Genomic DNA, 19,676 nt, shown 5'->3' on the forward strand with positions numbered 1-19,676 from the left:
GTAATAAGTGTGGATCCACACAGTAACATGGAGAGATCTTGAAAACACAGCCCTCCATGAAAATATAAGAACCAGAAGGATATATTCATCCAGTCTCATATTAAACATATGTTTAAAATACCAGCACGCAAAACAATGCTCATTTTGGAAAAAAAAAAAATACGCATCAGAACTCTTGCTTTATAGAGGTGGGAAATGAAAGTGGGTATGGAGAGAAAAAGGAATGAATAAATATGTAAAAGGAATAAAATATTGCATAGGGTTGAAAAAGGAAAATAAAGCCTATGCTGCATCCCACCAGCATAACACGTCACCTGTTTTCCTTTCTCTTCCCTCCTCACTTCCCTCCCTCATCCCAGCCAGTTCCCCACAGAGGTCATTACGAGTTGCTTAGCACCAAGTCTGAAATACACACACCTTCTGGCGAGCTCTCCACAGTGCAACTGATCCTTTACAGCTTATTTTTATGGCTGCATGATATTCAAACCGGGAGGGGGAAAATCATTCTCTATTCATGAGAACGGAGGCAATTCCTAAGTTTTTAGCAGTAACACTAACTGTGCAACCTTGTCAGCACAGTGACAGTCTGGATTCCCTCCTGGCAGCCCTATCCCCTGACCAAAAAAGGCCTGGGCACCCCTCCCTCCAAAAATAAAACAGTAAAGATTATATTTTAGGCCTATATTGGTACAAACATAAATATAATTCAGGGCAGATTCATAGTTATATAGTCATTATTATTCTCATTTTTTTCTTCTGAATTTAAAAGAAATTAAACATTTTCATGAGCCACTAGCCTAACGGATAGGTTTTCCCCGTACTTCGAAGTAATGTTCTACATCAGAGCCCCGGCCTGGACTAGAACCCAGGACTCCGTCAAGGCAACGTGGCTCTGTCCACCACAGCTGGCAGCTACTCCAGGCCCCACACTGGTTTCTGTCCGTCTGGATCACGGCCACATTCGGCATGCCATGTGGCAGGGGCTGCAGTGTGCTGGTAGATATTTAACAACTGGCTCGCTCAGGGGAAAAGCCCTGGTCTTGCCATTTGCTAATTTTTGTGGTGTAGATAACCCCATGGCCTTTTTTTTTTTTTTTTAAGAGAGGGTCTCACTATATATTGCCCTGGCTGATTTTGAACTCATGGGCTCAAAGGATTCTCCTACCTCGGCTTCCCAAAGTGCTGTGATTACAAGTGTGAGCCACCGTGCCCAGCCCTTTTAATTTTTAATAATGGCTGTGTTTCACAAACATTTTGAAAAGGTTAACAACTAGCAAGTTGATGCCCCGCTATACCAGCGCAACGCAGGCCCAAGGACCCATGCAACCTGGGAAGACTACATTTCCCAGAAGCCTCCTCTCCCAGGACCGGCCTTTAGCGTCCCAGGCTGTTACCATGGAGACGGCTAACAGCTAGCGCAGGCTGTCCTCGGAGGGGTGAGGAGGGAGCAAGGGACTTGGGGTGGCTGGACCCTGTTTGGCAGGGAGAGGGCGAGGCTGGTGGCCCCCTTCTGCCTGGGGGCCTCCAGCCCTGATCTTTCTGGGGAAGTTGTTGGGGTGTGTGTGTGTGTGTTTATGTGTGTTGGGAGGAGGAAGTTGCTGGTGGAGAGGGGGTGCAGGAAAGGGCCTGTGGGTTGGGGCCGAATCTAGGGAACCTTGAGACAAGACTGCGTTCCCCACACTGGGCTATAGCTGAAGAGGCCACCTGTGTAGGGAATAAAGTGCTGTGGGTTCCTCTCCCCAGCTCTACCTCTGATGGTGTTCTGGGACTGACACGGTGTTCTGGGACTGACACATTGGCTTTCTCTTCATCCTACTTCTTTCCTTGCCCACCACTCCCCCACCATCCCTTCTAGCACTTCCCCATCTCACATCTCTTCTAGCCTGAGATGCACAGGTTTCACAACCAGAAATACTTGGGTTCAAATCCCAGACCTGCTACTTACTAGCTGTGACCTTAAGCAGTGCACTCAACCTCTCTGGGCCCCAATCTTCTCATCTGCAAAGTGGGTGTCCTAAGTGTCTGCCTCCCAGAATCAGTAGAGGATAAGTGAGATGATCTCCGTACAACCCTCAGCACAGGGTGTGGCACACAGTAGGCGTTCAGCAAACTGTAAGTGCCTTGTAATGGTGATGACTGCCCTCCCTGTGCTCATTCTCTCTGGGACCAAGAGGCCGACAAATGGATCTGATGACTGGGAAGTACTGCTTGGCTAGAGGTTCTCCCCTGAGGATCTGGGGTCCTGAATGCTGTTGACCTACCTGGGCTTGGGTGGGCTCCAGCCAGATGAGCATTTGTCCCCTCCTGAGTCCCAGAGCACAGAATGTCAGAATTGGACAGAAAATGTCTGTCCTCCCTTCCTATTGTAAAGAGAAACTGAGGCACAGAAAGGAGCAGACAGTGACCCAAGGGTCCAGCAGGAGCTGTTGGCAAAGCCAGGGTTTCCCCAACCGGGCTCGGTCCTGGCTGGTGGCCAGTGACTCACCTCCCTAAGAGGCAGAGGCGGCCCGCGTGGGTGTGGAGTGGGGAATGGGACCAGCCTTTATCTGCTGCTCCCTTCTGCCCTCTTGTTCCTGGCTTCACCCAGGGAAGTGGGGGATGATTACAAAGCCGAGGGGATTCTGCTTTCTTCTCCTCACTACTCGCGCCCTTTGTCCTGTGGGTTTCATTTGTTTTCCTCCTCTCTGGACCCCTGTTTACTGTAAGGAAAACAGATATTGGAGGAGAGAAATAGAAAGACCCCAGCTGGGAGGCTGCATCAGCTGGGGTGGCATTGGGTGGTGTGGATCAGGGACCCCCATAGAGGCTGACGTTTCTTATATGAGGAAAGGCTGGAGGTGGCACTCCAGTCCTCTGTGGCACCACAGCTCCCCGATCTCTTGGCCCTGCCATCCTTAGCAGGCTGCTTTAGCCCTCATCTGTGGTCACCTCATGGTCTCACCTGGACTGCCCCACCTCCTACTTTATCTCCACATTCCAGGTGGGAGGAGGAGAAGGGCAGAGAGCGCCCCGATAACTTCTGCCCACATCTCATTGGCCAGAACCACGTCACCTCACAGGCCCACCTCTAGCTACAAGAGGATCTGGGAAGCTGAGCAATTCAAACCAGGCACACTGCTGACCCCACACAACTGGGGTTCTGCCGTACAGAAAAGGAGACTGGATCTTTGGGTAGGTGACTAGCAGTACCCGCTCAGTGAGGCTCTGCTCTGTGGTCGCAGGACATAGAGTGAGCACATGTGGCGTCTCTGCGTGGATCACAGAATGAAGCCTGTTCTCTGGGCCGACACAGGCCTTGGTACAAACATAAATATAATTCAGGGCAGATTCATAGTTATATAGTCGTTATTATTATTATTTTTTTTTTTAAGAGAGGGTCTCACTATATATTGCCCTGGCTGATTTTGAACTCATGGGCTCAAAGGATTCTCCTACCTCGGCTTCTCCTACCTCGGCCAAGTGAGAGCAGGCTCTGTGACCCCCACCCCCCACTTCCTGTTTGTGTGCCCTGGTGCAGGCACCTTCACTCTCTGTGCCTTGGTTCCCAATTTGGTCAGGAGAGATATCATTCACCTGCCGTCTTCATTTTTGGGTGGGTTGTAGTCCATATTACCTTACTGTTAGGATTTTCTTTAAACCAATTTATTTATTCATGTATTTATTTATTTATTATGTATTTGAGATGGAGTCTCACTCTGTTGCCCAGGCTAGAGTACAGTGGTGTGATCTCAACTTACTGCAACCTCTGCCTCCCAGGTTCAAGTGATTCTCCTGCCTCAGACTCCTGAATAGCTGGGATTACAGGCATACGCCACCATGCCTGGCTAATTTTTTGTATTTTTAGTAGAGACGGGGTTTCGCCATATTGGCCAGGCTGTTCTCGAACTCCTGATCTCAAGTGATCCACCTGCCTCAGCCTCCCAAAGTGCTGGGACTACAGGCGTGAGCCACCGCACACAGGCAATTCATTTATTTAAATAGGAAACTTGACAGTACTATAGTAACCCCACGGCGTTAGCAGTGCTTGTCATTGCTAACTGTCAGCTGGCACAATGGCTCAGGCCTGTAATCCCAGCACTTTGGGAGGCCAAAGCAGGAAGATCGCTTGAGGCCAGGAATTTGAGCCTGGGCAACATAGCCAGACCCTGTCTCTACCAAAAAAAAAAAAAAAATAGCCAGGTGTGGTGGTGTGTGCCTGTGGTCTCAGCTACTGGGGAGGCTGAGGTGGGAGGATTGCTTGAGCCTGGGAGTTTGAAGCTGCAGTGAGCCATGTTTGCGCTACTGCACTCCAAGCCTGGGTGACAGAGTGAGACCCTGTCTCAAAAAAATAAAAAATTTAAAAAAGGATAACTGTCAAATACACTAAAAGCAAATTGACATGTGTCCTGCCCTGTCCTGTCCTGATGATGGCTTCCAACTGGAGGCCTGCTTTGTCTTTGTTGTAAAGGAATATTTGCCAGGAATATTCTATATTCTATATTGCCAGGAATATAGAAAGGTGTTACAGATGGGGTAGCACCAAACAGAGACCTTCTCCATGTTTGAAAGAAAGTCAAAGAGGGAATCACTGCCTTCCTATGTGCTCTACACCTCCCCAAAACCATCTCCCAGGCCTCCCAGGGATGCCCTGGTGCTGCTGGTGGCTCCTGCCTGGTCTAACAGTCAGCCATGGAGTATACTTACCCTTCCCCACAGAGACATTCTGTCTCCAGACAGCCAGAGACGCTCCAGAATGGAGGTCCTGAGGGAGAAGGTGGAGGAGGAGGAGGAGGCAGAGCGGGAGGAGGCGGCCGAGCGGGCTGAATGGGCGAGGACCGAGAAAATGATGAGGCCAGTCGAGGTGCGGAAGGAGGAAATCACCTTGACACAGGAGACGCTCAGAGACCTGGAGAAGAAGCTGTCGGAGATCCAGATCCCCATCTCAGCGGAGCTCCCGTGAGTGTGGCAGGGTGGGGGCCCTGGCAAGGGCAGACCGGGGCTGGGCACAGGGAGACCCAGGCAGAGTGGTGGCGACTGGTCTGGCAGGGTGACCAGTTAAGAGTGAAGGCTTTCTGCTTTCAAATGGCCTGGGCTGAGCGTCCAAGCTCCCCCCACTAGCTGTGTGAGTTGGGCAAGTCACTCAGCTTCTCGGTGCCTCAGTGCCTTTATCTGTCTAAAAGTGCAGGTGCTGGCCGGGCGCTGTGGCTCACATCTGTAGTCCCAGCACTTTAGAAGGAAGAGGTGGGAGGATCGCTTGAGACCAGGAGTTTGAGACCAGCCCGGGCAACATAGCGAGACCCCCATCCATCTCGACAAAAAATACAAAAATTAGCCAGGCGTGGTGGTGCCTATAGTCCCAGCTACTTGGGAGGCTGAGGTGGGAGGGTCACTTAAGCCCAGGAGTTCAAGGCTGCAGTGAGCTATGACTGTGCTACCGCACTCCAGCCTGGGCAACAGAGCAAGACCTGTCTCTTAAATATCAATCAATCAATAAACAAATAAATAAATAAATAAGCAGATGTTCATGATACCTGCTTTCTCAGTAGCTGTGAGGATTAAATGAGGAAGGGATAGAGCCAATGGCAACTCAGTGGAACCAGGGCTCCTGTGTACCAGGCATGGCTTCCCTAATGCCATCCCTCTTGTGGCACAGGGCCTTTACCAAGGACGCTATTGACATCTCCAAGCTGCCTGTTTCCTACAAAACCAACACACCCAAGGAGGAACACCTGCTGCAGGTGGCAGACAACTTTTCCCGCCAGTACAGCCATCTGTGCCCGGATCGCGTGCCCCTCTTCCTGCACCCCCTGAACGAGTGTGAAGTGCCTGTAAGGCTGGCATGTTGAGGGCAGGACCAGGGAGCCTGGGGCTGGAGAGCAGAGGGCACAGGGAAGTGGGGCGGGCTCTCCAAGGGCACTGGGCCAAATCACAGACCTCCTGTGGACTGGAGTGCTTCTAGTCTGGGGGAAACATAAACTCGAATGCCAGCAGGCCTCAGCAGGCTAGTGCAGAGTACCCTGGAAGGTGGTGGTGGCCTGGAGACCCCATGCCTCACCTAAAGAGGCAGCTGCTGATTGCTGCAGGGAAACTGCAGGTCTGGGGCTACCTGATCAAGAGGAGACTGGGGATTTGTGTGGGAGTCTCTGATTTTTAAATGCTGGCAGCTGACAAAAATGCTAAACATCGTCACGTGGGCCAAATAAAGCGGGTCTGTGGGTCCCTGTCAGCCAATGGGCAGCTGTTTCCCACCCCTTGGATGAACCCCATGTCATTCCATCTACAGATGGAGAAACTGAGGCCCAGAAAGGCTCAGACACATGCTCTGGGTCACAGGCCTGGAAGGAAGAAGCCAGAGCTTAGGTTCTTATGCCTGTCCTTGTCCAGTTTGTCTTATTTCTCTGTCCTTCCCTGGACAGGCTGACCTCTGAGGCTTCAGACTGTACTGGCCACCAGCTGGCCCCAGCCCAGAACCTCTGTAGGCCCCAGGGAGAGCATCGCTCCCAGGAACCCCAGGAAACAGACCTGATCTCCTCATTCAGCCCTGACTTGCTGGGTCACCTCAGGCAGCTCTCAAGCCTGCTCTGGGCCTCAGGTGTCTCCATGATGCCCTAGGGTTGAAGGCGGCAAAACTTCAAAGCTCTTCAAAGTCCAGATCCAGAATATGCTTGTGCTGTCTCCGGGTGCTGGCAACGTGATGGGGGCCTCCCAGTCATTGCCACTACGCCACTGATGGCTGCCATGCGCCAGATCTGGGCGTCACCTTCCCAGCGAAGGGCTGCTCTGCCACCCCAGGACATGTGGGCCTGGCCTCCCGCATTTGCTCGCGCCTCTAGGGTCCCCCTGTGGATTCGGAGAAGGCCCCAACACTGCATCTCAGAGGTTTTTACTGCCATGACCCCACTGGCACCATCTCTTTCCTTGCAGAAGTTCGTGAGCACAACCCTCCGGCCCACACTGATGCCCTACCCCGAGCTCTACAACTGGGACAGCTGTGCCCAGTTTGTCTCTGACTTCCTCACCATGGTGCCCCTGCCTGACCCCCTCAAGCCGGTAAGTGCCACTCACAGGCTGCATGCCTGAGCCCACTAGGACTAAGATGGTGTGAGAAACAAACTCATCCATCCAAACCCAAAGAATGGAGTTAGAGGCCAGGTGCGGCAAGGTGGGCAGATCACAAGGTCAGGAGTTTGAGACCAGCCTGACCAACATGGGGAAACCTTGTCTCTACTACAAATACAAAAATTAGTGGGGTGTAGTGGCGTGTGCCTGTAATCCTAGCTACTGGGGAGGCTGAGGCAGGATAATCACTTGAACCTGGGAAGTGGAGGTTGCAGTGAGCCGAGATGGCGCCATTGCACTCCAGCCTGAGTGACAAGAGCAAAACTCCCATCTCAAAAAAAAAAAAAAAGACATAGAGACCTGGAGAACAGTGAAAGTAAGACTTTTTTTTTTTTTTTTTTTTTGAGACGGAGTCTCGCTCTGTCACCCAGGCTGGAGTGCTGTGGCCAGATCTCAGCTCACTGCAAGCTCCGCCTCCCGGGTTTAAGCCATTCTCCTGCCTCAGCCTCCCAAGTAGCTGGGACTACAGGCGCCGCCACGTCGCCCGGCTAGTTTTTTGTAGTTTTTAGTAGAGACGGGGTTTCACCGTGTTAGCCAGGATGGTCTCGATCTCCTGACGTCGTGATCCGCCCGTCTCGGCCTCCCAAAGTGCTGGGATTACAGGCTTGAGCCACCGTGCCCGGCCGAAAGTAAGACTTTTAATGATGGTCTTGCAAGATTGGGTGTCTGAGAGACAGACACACCCAGCACAGTTTTAACAAGCAATTTATCCCCTAGTGCACGGGTCCCTCCCCTGGTTCTTTACAGGCTAAGTACTATGGGATCACAATCTTCACAGACATCGCCTATTGATTGTTAGGCAGGGGCTTTAGGTGTTTTTTCTAGGGTTGTTTTGCGGCATTTTGTTGCAACCCACAATGCATTGCAATCCTAGTTAGCTCAGGGGCTCTTTAAGTATTTGACTTACGACCTAGGTAACTGGGCAAGCTGATAAGAACAGACAAAGCCAACTATTTTGCAGACTAGTAAACTTTCATCTTAGGCTAAACTTTTTTGGTTTGAGTGAGGGCAGCTAAGGCAGTACGTAAGGCGGAGGAAGGAGGAGGCTGACAAACAGGCATTGGCTATTCAAGCAGGGGCCTAGTATATCCTGGGTTTTTATTTTTGGTAGTTTGCTGATCTAAGCAGATTCAAGGCACTTTTCCTTAGAAACTGATCACTGTGTACATTATTTCCTTCAATGGGATGCCAGGCATGGTCTGGGAAAAGGAAGTTCAGCCAGACTCGGCACAGCCTCTCAGGGCCCTAAGGGCAAACAGGCCCAGAGAGAGACAGCCACTTGCCTGAGGACACACAGCAAGCCTGGGCTTCTGGTTCCCACCTCTTTTCTCCTTTGCGTTCAGAGCTTCCCTGCCATGGCTTCAAGAGGTGCAGCAAAGAGAAGGGAGGCCCAGCTACCCATGGCCCTAATCCCATCTTTGGGCTTCTGGTCAACTCCATCAGCTTCTCCTTCAGAATAGAGGGAGGGAGGAAGAAAGGGCAAGGTCAACAGTGGAGAACTGATAAAGGGAGGAGGAGGAAAGGTAGGGATCAAAGGAAAGGGGAACATTGGAGCGAAACAGTAAACTTACCAATCAGAGGGCATTAGATCAGACACTTCTACAGTCCAAAAGGTTTTCTCTATCAGCAAGTCCATAGCCCCTTCAAATGACAGGCAAATGTGAATGGCATGGTGTCTGGTTTTCATTCCATTCTTAGCAGGCTCCCTGACCCCACAAGGGTTAGGGGCCCAAAGCAGGTCCAGCCTGTGCATTGGTCCTGGCTCCCGGCCCTGACAGGTGGTGGGCTGTGACCAGTGGGGAGGACAGGCTGGGGCAGTGGAGGCCCAGCTGTGCTGACCGTCCCACTATGACCAGCCCTCGCACCTGTACTCCTCGACCACTGTGCTCAAGTACCAGAAGGGGAACTGCTTTGACTTCAGCACGCTGCTCTGCTCCATGCTCATTGGCTCTGGCTATGATGCTTACTGCGTCAACGGCTACGGCTCGCTGGACCTGTGCCACATGGACCTGACGCGGGAGGTGTGCCCACTCACTGTGAAGCCCAAGAAGGTATGGTCAGGCTCGAGCTGCCTGGGTTTCCCAAAGGATGCACATTCCCGGTGCTGTCGTGCCATTCTTAGAGACATCCATCCCTGCCGCCTCATCCCCAGCCCTGGCCACGTGGACAGAGATCCCTCACCACCAGCCCTTCCACTGCCCTGGAGTTCATATTTCAAACCACCAGTGATTTATGTCCTCAATGTCTTAACACATCCAGCCCAGTTTTCCAAGCTGGCTGTTCTTCTCTGTCTGTTGTAACTCAGTTTTCAGTTACTATGCTCCCTGCTTGGTAAATTTTATGAATGCCACATAGCTTATATCTTAAGTCAAACGATTCCAAATTTACCCTATGCATTTGATAAAAATCCAGCCAGCCATTTTTATATAAGAAAATAGGCCGGGTGTGGTAGCTCACGCCTGTAATCCCTGCACTTTGGGAGTCCGAGGCGAGTGAATCACTTGAGGTCAGGAGTTTGAGACCAGCCTGGCCAACAAGGTGAAACCCCGTCTCTACCAAAAATACAAAAAAATTAGCGAGGCATGGTGGCATGTGCCTGTAGTCCCAGTTACTCAGGAGGCTGAGACAGGAGAATCACTTGAACCTGGGAGGTAAAGGCTGCAGTAAACTGAGATTGCGTCACTGCACTCCAGCCTGGGTGAAAGAGCAAGACTCCATCTTAAATAATAAATAAAAAATAACAGACAAGTGGACAGACATTTGGTTCTCAGTTCCACACTCCTGAGGTAAAAAGCCCCCCACCACCCTGCTTTTTTTTTGAGATGGGGTCTCTCCTACTCTGTCATCCAAAGCTGGAGTGCAGTGGCATGATCTCAGCCCACTGCAACCTCAGCCTCCCAAGTGGCTGAGACTACAGGCATGTACCACGACGGCCAGCTAATTTTGTTTGTTTTTTATAGGTTCTCACTATGTTGTCCAGGCTCGTTGTGAACTCCTGGACTCAAGCAATCATCCCGCCTCAGCCTTCCAAAGTGCTGGGATTATAGGCATGAGCCAAGGTGCCTGGCCCTCAGGCCCCTTTTAAATAGCAAAAAAAAAAAGAAGAAAAAAAAGAAAATCACCAACCCTTTAGCGGCTGGTGGCTGTGTAATCCCAGCACTTTGGGAGGCCGAGACAGGCGGATCACGAGGTCAGGAGATCGAGACCATCCTGGCTAACACGGTGAAACCCCGTCTCTACTAAAAATACAAAAAACTAGCCGGGCGAGGTGGCGGGCGCCTGTAGTCCCAGCTACTCGGGAGGCTGAGGCAGGAGAATGGCGTCAACCCGGGAGGCGGAGCTTGCAGTGAGCTGAGATCCGGCCACTGCACTCCAGACCGGGCGACAGAGCAAGACTTCATCTCAAAAAAAAAAAAAAAAAAAAAAAAAGAATTCCATAAGGACCAGAGGCTGCTACAGACACAAGAAACACTCTGAAATGAATATCAGAATCACAAATGCATCTCTTTACATTTAGACAATAGTCATACTACAAACAGAAAATGCTCTTCATGAGGTGGATTAATTCCAGGACTCTGGGATCAGGGTCAGGCTCCCATGGGTGTCTGCATCTTGGGGATGGGGATCCAGGGGCCTGAGGCACCCAGCAGGATCACCGTGTAGCTGTGTTATACTTGGGTGAGCACCCAGGGACCCCAGGGTGGGTGCTCTGGTGGGAGAAGGGCGAGACAGAAGGGGAGGCACAAGAAGAGCCTTGCTCTCTCAGGCCTGCCTCCCCAAAAGAAGATGGAGCATGAGCTCCGCCATGGCTTTTGGCTTCAAAAGCCTCGGGCTGGGTGCGGTGGCTCATACCTGTAATCTCAGCATTTTGGGAGGCTGAGGCAGGTGGACCACTTGAGCCCAGGAGTTCCAGACCAGCCTGGCCAACATGGCAAAACCCCATCTCTACTAAAATGTAAAAATTAGCTGGGTGTGGTGGTACGTGCCTGTAAACCCAGCTACTCCGGAGGCTGAGCCAGGAGAATCGCTTGAACCTGGGAGGTGGAGGTTGCAGTGAGCTGAGATTGCACCATTGCACTCCAGCCTGGGTAACAGAGGGATACTCTGGCTCCAAAAAAAAGAAAAAAAGAAAAAAGGAACCTCTGAGCTCCCACCCGGGCATCTCAGCCCTCTCAGCTCAGCCAAAAGCTTAATGATTAATGTTGTATCAATAACAAAACAGATGCAGAGAATTTTCGGGTTTAAAATCCACTTTTATGTCCATTGCGCTCGTTGCTCCCCATGATGGCCCAGTGTGGTAGGTATTGTCACTCTTATTTTACAGATGAGTATGTTGATGAAATCAAAAGGTAACATAATGTGGCCAAAGTTACACAGTGGGAAAATGGAGACTCAGGAACTGAAGCCCGGGTCAGGTGAACATGAAACCCTGGAGATTCACTATTTCTCCTTCATAACTATCATAGGCCCACTTCTGCAGCCTCTGCAGTGCACTTTCCTGGGAATACTTCTTACCACCTAGCACATATTTGTACACACACAAGTGTACACGTGTACACACACATACACACAGAGTTTATTCTCATTCCTGGCCCAGCAAATTCTTAAAGTCAACATATGAGGCCCTCTGATGACAAGATCTGAAAAATCCAACTCCTGACAATTCTCCCCACTTCTGGATCAGACCTAGGTGACAGCTAGGATGGGTGGTAAGGATTGAAGAGGAGAAAGCCACACCTCCTGAGCTCTTGGCCCTGACAGGTACCTCCCTTGGCCATTTTTTCTATCTTCACTTCTCAGAAAGAGGCTGGGGAGAAAGTTCCTATTATTCTCGCATCATGAACCTGAGATTCAGAGAGGTGAGAGGACCTCCCAAGGTCAAGGAGCTGGAGCTGGGGCTCCCTCTGCATTTAGGGCCAGAAAGGCCACAGGCTACAGGAGTAGCTGCCATCCCCTGGTCCGAGGGACTGGCTGGGCAGGTCTCACCTCTTGGAGTTGCATGTGTGAAGGGGGGATGCCGGGCCACTGACCCTTCCTCTTCTTTTGGGTGACAGACCATCAAGAGTGAGGAAAAGGTTCTGCCTAAGAAGTACACCATCAGACCCCCCAGGGACCTGTGCAGCAGGTTTGAGCAGGAGCAAGAGGTAAAGAAGCAGCAGGAGATCAGAGCCCAGGAGAAGAAGCAGCTGAGGGAGGAGGAGGAGCGCCTCATGGTGGGTCCTCAGCCTCAAACCCCTGGGCTCAGCTATCGAGAAATGACTGCTAGGGATGGGAAAAGAGGCACAAGTCATGGAAGGGATGTGTGTATGGACCCCCCAACTAGGTCCACCTCACAATCACCCCCGACCTCTACCCGGCCCTGCAGGAATCTCCCACTGGTGGTCAGCCAGCTTCTCATGATGGACTCCTAACATCAGGGCACTGTACTGCCTGGGGTAGCCCATTCTATGCTAGGCAGCTCTGGTGTCCTCTTTGCTTTAGACTCTTACTGGGGATATACCTGCATACACTCTCCCATCCATTCATCCTCCTGTCTCTCCTCCCATCCATCCTCCCATCCATCCATCCTCCCATTCATCCTCTGATCTCTTCTCCCATCCATCCTCCCATCCATCCATCCTCCCATCCATCTATCCATTCATCCATCCTTCCATCCATCCATCCTCCCACCCATCCTCCCATCCATCCATCCTCCCATTTCTCCTCCCATCCATCATCTTCCCATCCATCTATCCTCTCATCCATCCTCCGATCTCTCCTCCCATCCATCCTCCCATCCATCCTCCCATCCATCCATCCTCCCATCTATCCACCCTCCTACCCACCTATTCTCCCATCCATCCATTGTCCCGCTCCATCCTCCCATCCATTCTCCCATCCATCCTCCCATCCATTCCCCCATCCATCCTCCCATCCATTCTCCCATCCATCCTCCCATCCATTCCCCCATCCATCCTCCCATCCATCCATCCTCCCAACCATCCATCCTCCCATCCATCCATCCTCCCATCCATTCATCCTCCCACCATCCTCCCATCCCTCTATCCTCCCATTTCTCCTCCCATCCATCCGTCCTCTCATCCATCCATCCTCTCACCCATCCTTCCATCCTTCCATCCATCCATCCTACCTTCCACCCATCCTCCCCTGTGTCCATCCTCCCATCCATCCATCCTCTCACCCATCCTCCCATTTATCCATCCTCCCATCCATCCATCCTCCCACCATCCTCCCATCCATCTATCCTCCCATCTGTCCATCCTCCCATCCATCCATCCTCTCATCTATCCATCCTCCCATCCACCCATCCTCCCATCCATCCTCCCATCCATCCTTCCATCCATCCTCCCACCATCCTCCCATCCATCCATCCTCCCATTTCTCCTCCCATCCATCCTCCCATCCACCCATCCTCCCATCCATCATCCCATCCATCCATCCTCCCATCCATCCATCCTTCTATCCATCCATCCTCCCATCCATCCATCCTCCTATCCATCTGTCCTGCCATCAGTTCTCTCATCCGTCCTGCCAGCCATCCTTCCACACATCTCCCATCTCTTCTTTCAACTCCACACTCCTATCCTTCCTCCAATCCTCTTTCCCCCCTCCCTTCTTTCCTTTCCTTCCATGGAGTATTCCTTGAGCTTCTCTTCTGGTCCAGACCTATTTATACATAACAATGAACAACAGGACAGTCACAGTTCTCTCAGAGGGAGGCAGATAAGGAAGCTGCTTGGTCTCCCATTTCCTTTCTGTGGATGAAACTTCACCCAAAGTCACAACATATAAAGCCAGTAACCCCCAGATGCCCAGTGCCCCAAAGAGTCCAATTTGTAAACCACAGATCTAGTCAGACTCTCCCATTGTTTTGATTTTACAAATGGGCTCAGCGGTTGGGTGATGGGAGATGAGGTGGGCCATCACACTCCAGTTGATGGTGCCATCTGCATCAGAGCCCAGCCCCAGGGAGATGTCTGGGCCCCTGACACTCCTCTTCCAGCCATCTGACTCATAGTCACTCACCTTTCCTTGGCAGGAGGCGGAGAAGGCAAAGCCGGATGCTCTGCACGGCCTGCGGGTGCACTCCTGGGTCCTTGTGCTATCAGGGAAGCGCGAAGTGCCTGAGAACTTCTTCATTGACGCATTCACAGGACATAGCTACAGCACCCAGGACGAGCGCTTCCTGGGCATCGAAAGCCTCTGGAACCACAAGAACTATTGGATCAACATGCAGGATTGCTGGAACTGCTGCAAGGTGCCTGGGGAAGGGGAGCTGGGTGGGCGTGGCAAGCACAATGCAGGTGACAGGAATAGAGGGAAGCTATGGCAGCCAGACCTTGGGGAGAGCGAGACACCAGGCCACGAGGGCTTTGAGCCTTCTCCATAGCTGAGTCTCCATGGCCCACTCCCTTGCCCATGAATAATCATTCTGATACGATTATTGTCTCTCCTGATTTGTGTATCCTTCTAAAATGTGGATTGTTTGCATTTTTAAAAAACTCTATATTGAAGTGTAACCTACATACAGAAAAGTGCACTCATCCCATGCATACATACAGTTCAATGAAATTCCACAAATTGAACACACCTTGGTTTCCTACACCCAGATCAAGAAATAGAACATTGGCCGAACCCCAGAAAGTCCCTTTGTACAATTACTATCTTCCCCCAAATGTATTTTTAACTTATGTATGTGACACTGGTACGCACACACACCTACAAGAGGATACAGAGGAGGTCACGATCCTAAGTGTACATGTCATTTAATTATCACACACTGAACACACATATGTAGCCAGGACCAGCATAAGCCCCCTCATGTCCCCTCCTGGCCACCAACCCCACCATCATCCCCAGAGTTAAGCACTACCTTGACTTCTAACAACATCCATTAGTTTCATCTGTTTTTGGAGTTTACATCAGTTGAATCACACAGTGATTCAATACTCTTATGCCTGGATTCCTTCACTAATGGTTATGTTTATGAAATTCATTATGGTTTTTTGTGTGGTTTGTTGATTTTCATTTTTTATTACTTTTCCATTATTTGAATACACCAGAACTTATTTGTCCTTTCTACAGTTGCACATTGAGACTGTGTCCAGTTCGGGACTATTTTGAATAGTGCCACCATGAACATTTGTATACATGTATTTCAGTGAACACATATACACATTTCTGTTGGGTAACTACTGAGGGGTGGAATTGCTGGGTCACAGGGTGGGCATGTGCTCAGTTTTAGTAGATACTGCCCGATTTCTCAAGTGATTGTATCCATTTACACTCCCACCAGCAATGTATGAGGGTTCTCAGAGCTCCATCCACATCCTTGCCAATACTGGATACTTTCTTTTCCATTTTAGCTGTTGTAGTGGACATGTATTGCACTGTGGTTTTATTTAATGCAATTGATTTTTGGCTGGGTGCGGGGGCTCACACCTGTAATGCCAGCACTTTGTGAGGCCGAGAAGGGTAGATCACTTGAAGTCAGGAGTTCGAGACCAGCCTGACTAACATGGTGAAACCCTGTCTCTACTAAAAATAAAAAAAATAGCCCAGTGTGGTGATGCGCACCTGTAATCCCAGCTACTTGGGAGGCTGAGACAGGAGAATTGCTTGAACCCGGGAGGTGGAGGTTGTAGTGAGCCTGTATCGCGCCACTGCACTCCAGCCTGGGAGACAGAGCAAAACTCTGTCTCAAAAAAAAAAAAAAAAAAGCAATTGCTTTTTACAAACTGTTCACATATCCAGTAAGTTTTAAACCTACTTATTCATTTTAAAATTTAATCTGTAAAGACTTTGGAATTTTCTGCATACACAATCAGTCCTACAGCTGAATGACGGCTGTTGTATTTCTTTATTTTTAATCCTTATACTTTTTCATTTCTTTTTCTTGTTTTATTTCTCTGGTTAGTACATCCAGTATAATGTCAAATTGAAATGGGGATTCTGAATATCCTGTCTCAGTCCTGATTCACAAGTAAAGCCTTAGTATCATAACATTTCACTTTTATCTTAACTGTAGGGTTTTTATAGCTAGCTACCCTTTAACTAAGGGATTTCTTTCTGTTTACTAGCAGTTTTTAATCCAACAAAATTTGTTTATATCAAATTTTTTTCATCTATTAAATGATCATAATTTTTTCTTCTATTAACTGGTAAATTAGACTGTGTTCCCCCCCTTTTTTAAGTTGAGGTGTAATTGACATAACACAAATCCACTAAAGTGCACAAGTTAGTGGCTTTTGGTGTATTTACAAGACTGTGCAACTATCACCACTATCTAATTCCAGAATTTTTTCATCACCCCAAAAGAAGATTTTTATTTTTTGAGACAGGGCCTTCCTTTGTTGACCAGGCTGGAGTGCAGTGATGCGATCATGGCTCACTTCAACCTCAACCTCTGGGCTCAAGCAATTCTTCCACCTCAGCCTCCCGAGTAGGTGGGACTACAGGCATGTGCCACTATGCCCAGCTAATTTTTGTATTTTTTATAGAGACAAAAAATTGGTTTTGCCATGTTGCCCAGATTGGTCTCAAGCAATCCACCCATCTTGGCCTCCCAAAGTGCTGGGATCACACGTTTGAACCACCGTCCCATGCCCTGAAAAGAAGATTGTGATTGAGATTATATTGGATCCATAGATCAATTGAGAGAGAACCGTTTTATCAACAATATTGAATTTTTCACCCATGAACATGGTATCTCTCTTCAGTTATTTAAGTCTTTTAAAATTTCTGTCAGCAACATTTTGTAGGTTTCGGTGTACAGTTCTTGCACATCTTTTGTCAGATTTATTCCTAAATATTTCACTTTTTGATGCTATGATTTTTTTTTAAATTTCAACTTCTGACTATTCTTTGCTAGTGAATAGAAATGCAATTGATTTTTACATATTGATTTTCTATCCTGAAATCTTCCCAAATTAACTGATTTGTCCTAATAGCCTTTGTGTGGATTCCATCAATTTTTATATAGATAATTATGTTATCTGTGAATAAAAACAGTTGTACTTCTTTTCCAACCTGGATGCTTTTCTTGCCTTATCACACTGGCTAGAATCACCAGTAAATATTAAATAGAAGTGATGAAAGCACACCTGTTTATTCCTGATCTTAGGGAGAGCATTTAGTCTCATACTATTAAGTATAGTATTAGCCACAGGTTTCTCTTATTGGTTCCCTTTATGAAATAAAGGAAGTTTTTCTCTAGTCCTAGTTTGCTGAGACTTTTTTCAGAAATAGATGCTAGATTTTTGTCAAATACTTTTTCTGAATCTATTGATATTATTATGATTTTTCTTTTTTAGTCTATCTACATGGTAAGTTACTTGGATTGATTTTTGAATGTTAGACTAACCATGCATTCCTGGGATAAACCTCATTTCATTAGGATGGTTTAATCATTTAAATATTATTAGTTTTGAACCGAAAATTTTGCTTAGAATTTCTGCATCTTTGTTGAAGAGAGATACTGTTCTGTAGTTTTCTTAGAATATCTTTGCCAGGTTTCGGTATCACAGTAATGCTGGTCTCGTGGAATGAGTTGGGAAGTTTCCCTTTTCTTCAGTTTTCTGGATGAGTTTCTGTAGAATTGGCATGATTTCTTTTGTACATGTTTGCTGGATTCTGCAAGTGAAGGCATCTGTGGCTGGAATTTTCTTTGTGGAAGGGTTTTAAGGTACAAATTCAATAGGGATATTCAGGTTATTTCTTTTTGAATGAGCTTTGGTGTTCATATCTCTCAAGAAATTTGTGCATTTGTTTTCAAATTTGTTATTATAAAGTGTTCAAAATAGCTCCTTATTTTCCTTCTAATATGTTAGAGTCTTTAGTGACATTACCCCATTCATTCTTAATATTGGTAATGTGTGTGTCTCTCTTTTTCTCCTGTCAGTCTGGTTAGAGGTTTGTCAGTTTTGTCGGTCTTGACGTAGGGGCAGGCCCCAAAATCAGGGCTTTGCCAGTGAGGATTCGTGGCTTTTTCCAGGAAATAATTCAAGGGCAAGCTGGTGGTGTTACAGGCAATTTTTCTTGAAGTGGCAGCGTACGGCAGCAGCAGACGGGCTGCTCCTTGTGGAGCAGGGCTACCCCATGGGCAGTGTGCCCAGATTGTAACCACCCAAGGGACCCACCTTGCCCGCTGCCTAGACAAAGCTGATTCAAGTCTGGGGAATTGCAATAGAGAAAGAGTAATTCATGCAGAGCTGGCTGTGTGGGAGACCCGAGTTTTATTATTACTCAAATCAGTCTCCCATAGCATTCTTGCATTCAGGGAGCAGAGTTTTGAGGGACAACTTGGTGGGTTGGGGGAGGCCAGTGAACCAGGAGTGCTGATTGGTCAGAGATGAAATCATAGAAAATCAAAGCTGTCTTCTTGCACCAAGTCCGTTCCTGGGTAGGGGTCACAAGATCAGATAAGCCAGTTTATCCATCTGGTGGTGCCAGCTGAGCCATCAAGTGCAGAGTCTGCAAAATATCTCAAGCACTGATCTTAGGAGCAGTTTAGGGAAGGTCAGAATCTTGTAGCCTCCAGCTGCATGATTCCTAAACCATAATTTCTAATCTTGTGGCTAATGTTAGTCCTACAAAGTCAATCTAGTTCCCTAGGCAAGAAGGCAGTCTGCTTTGGGAAAGGGCTATTATCGCCTTTGTTTTAAACTATAATAAACTAAGTTTCTCCCAAAGTTAGTTCAGCCTGCACCTAGGAATGAACAAGGACAGCTTGGAGGTTAGAAGCAAGATGGAGTCAATTAAGTGAGATCTCTTTCAATGTCTCAGTCATAAGTGTACAAAGGTGGTTTCAAGAGTAGCAGCTCAGAGGCAGTTCCCCAGTCACATTTATATCCACTTTAATCATATGCAAATGAAGGGGCAGATTATGCAGAAATTTCTAGAAACAGGGTGGTAACCTCTGGTTCACTGGGTCTTTGCCATGGAAAGGTGTAATTTCTGGGTGTTGCCCTGGCCCTGTTTTAGCTAGTCCTCAATTTGGTCCAGTGTCTGAGTCCCCCGCTTGGAAGTCAAGTCCCACCTTCTGAGTCGAGTCCCACCTCCTACCTCATTGTCAATAAACCAGTTTTTGGTTTTGTAGTTTTTCTCCATTGTTTTTGTTTTCTATCTCATTGATGTCCACTCTGATCTTTATTATTTTATACCTTATGCTTACTTTGCGCTTCATTTACTCTCTTCTAGTTTCTTAACATGGAAGCTGAGATAATTCATCTAAGACTGTTCTTTTTTTTTTTTTTGAGATGGAGTTTCGCTCTTGTTGCCCACGCTGGAGTGCAATGGTGCGATCTTGGATCACTGCAACCTCCACCTCCTGGGTTCAAGTGATTCTCCTGGCTCAGCCTCCCGAGTTGCTGAGATTACAGGCATGCACCACCATGCCCGGCTAAGCCTGTTCTTTTCTAACATAAGCCTTCTTTCTCTCGGAAGTACTACTTTAGTGACATCCCACACATTTTACTCTATCGTGTTCATTTTCCTTCCATTCAATATGCTCTCCAATTTCCCTTTTAATTTCTCCTTTAATTCATGGACCATTGAAAATGTGTTTAGTTTACAGATAT

General features: G+C 48.4%; 1 protein-coding gene across 3 annotated transcripts in view; it reads left to right on the plus strand.

Moving 5' to 3' along the window:
- The first annotated feature begins 1,376 nt into the window (after window positions 1-1,376).
- DRC7 (dynein regulatory complex subunit 7) overlaps window positions 1,377-19,676 on the plus strand; it is a 36,820-nt gene continuing 18,520 nt past the window's right edge. Inside the window, exons 1-8 of one of the 3 annotated variants that reach the window (XM_033218570.1) lie at window positions 1,377-1,436; window positions 2,981-3,171; window positions 4,696-4,935; window positions 5,633-5,807; window positions 6,904-7,029; window positions 8,955-9,149; window positions 12,153-12,311; window positions 14,138-14,356. In XM_033218570.1, coding sequence (XP_033074461.1) covers window positions 4,733-4,935; window positions 5,633-5,807; window positions 6,904-7,029; window positions 8,955-9,149; window positions 12,153-12,311; window positions 14,138-14,356 — 1,077 coding nt within the window. In that variant the 5' untranslated portion in view covers window positions 1,377-1,436; window positions 2,981-3,171; window positions 4,696-4,732. The remainder of the gene's footprint in view (window positions 1,437-2,980; window positions 3,172-4,695; window positions 4,936-5,632; window positions 5,808-6,903; window positions 7,030-8,954; window positions 9,150-12,152; window positions 12,312-14,137; window positions 14,357-19,676) is intronic. The other 2 variants (XM_033218571.1, XM_033218572.1) reach the window with 2 other exon arrangements.

This window comes from Trachypithecus francoisi, unplaced genomic scaffold (genome assembly GCF_009764315.1).
Source record: "Trachypithecus francoisi isolate TF-2019V2 unplaced genomic scaffold, Tfra_2.0 Lachesis_group10, whole genome shotgun sequence".
NCBI classification, from domain to species: Eukaryota; Metazoa; Chordata; class Mammalia; order Primates; family Cercopithecidae; genus Trachypithecus; species Trachypithecus francoisi.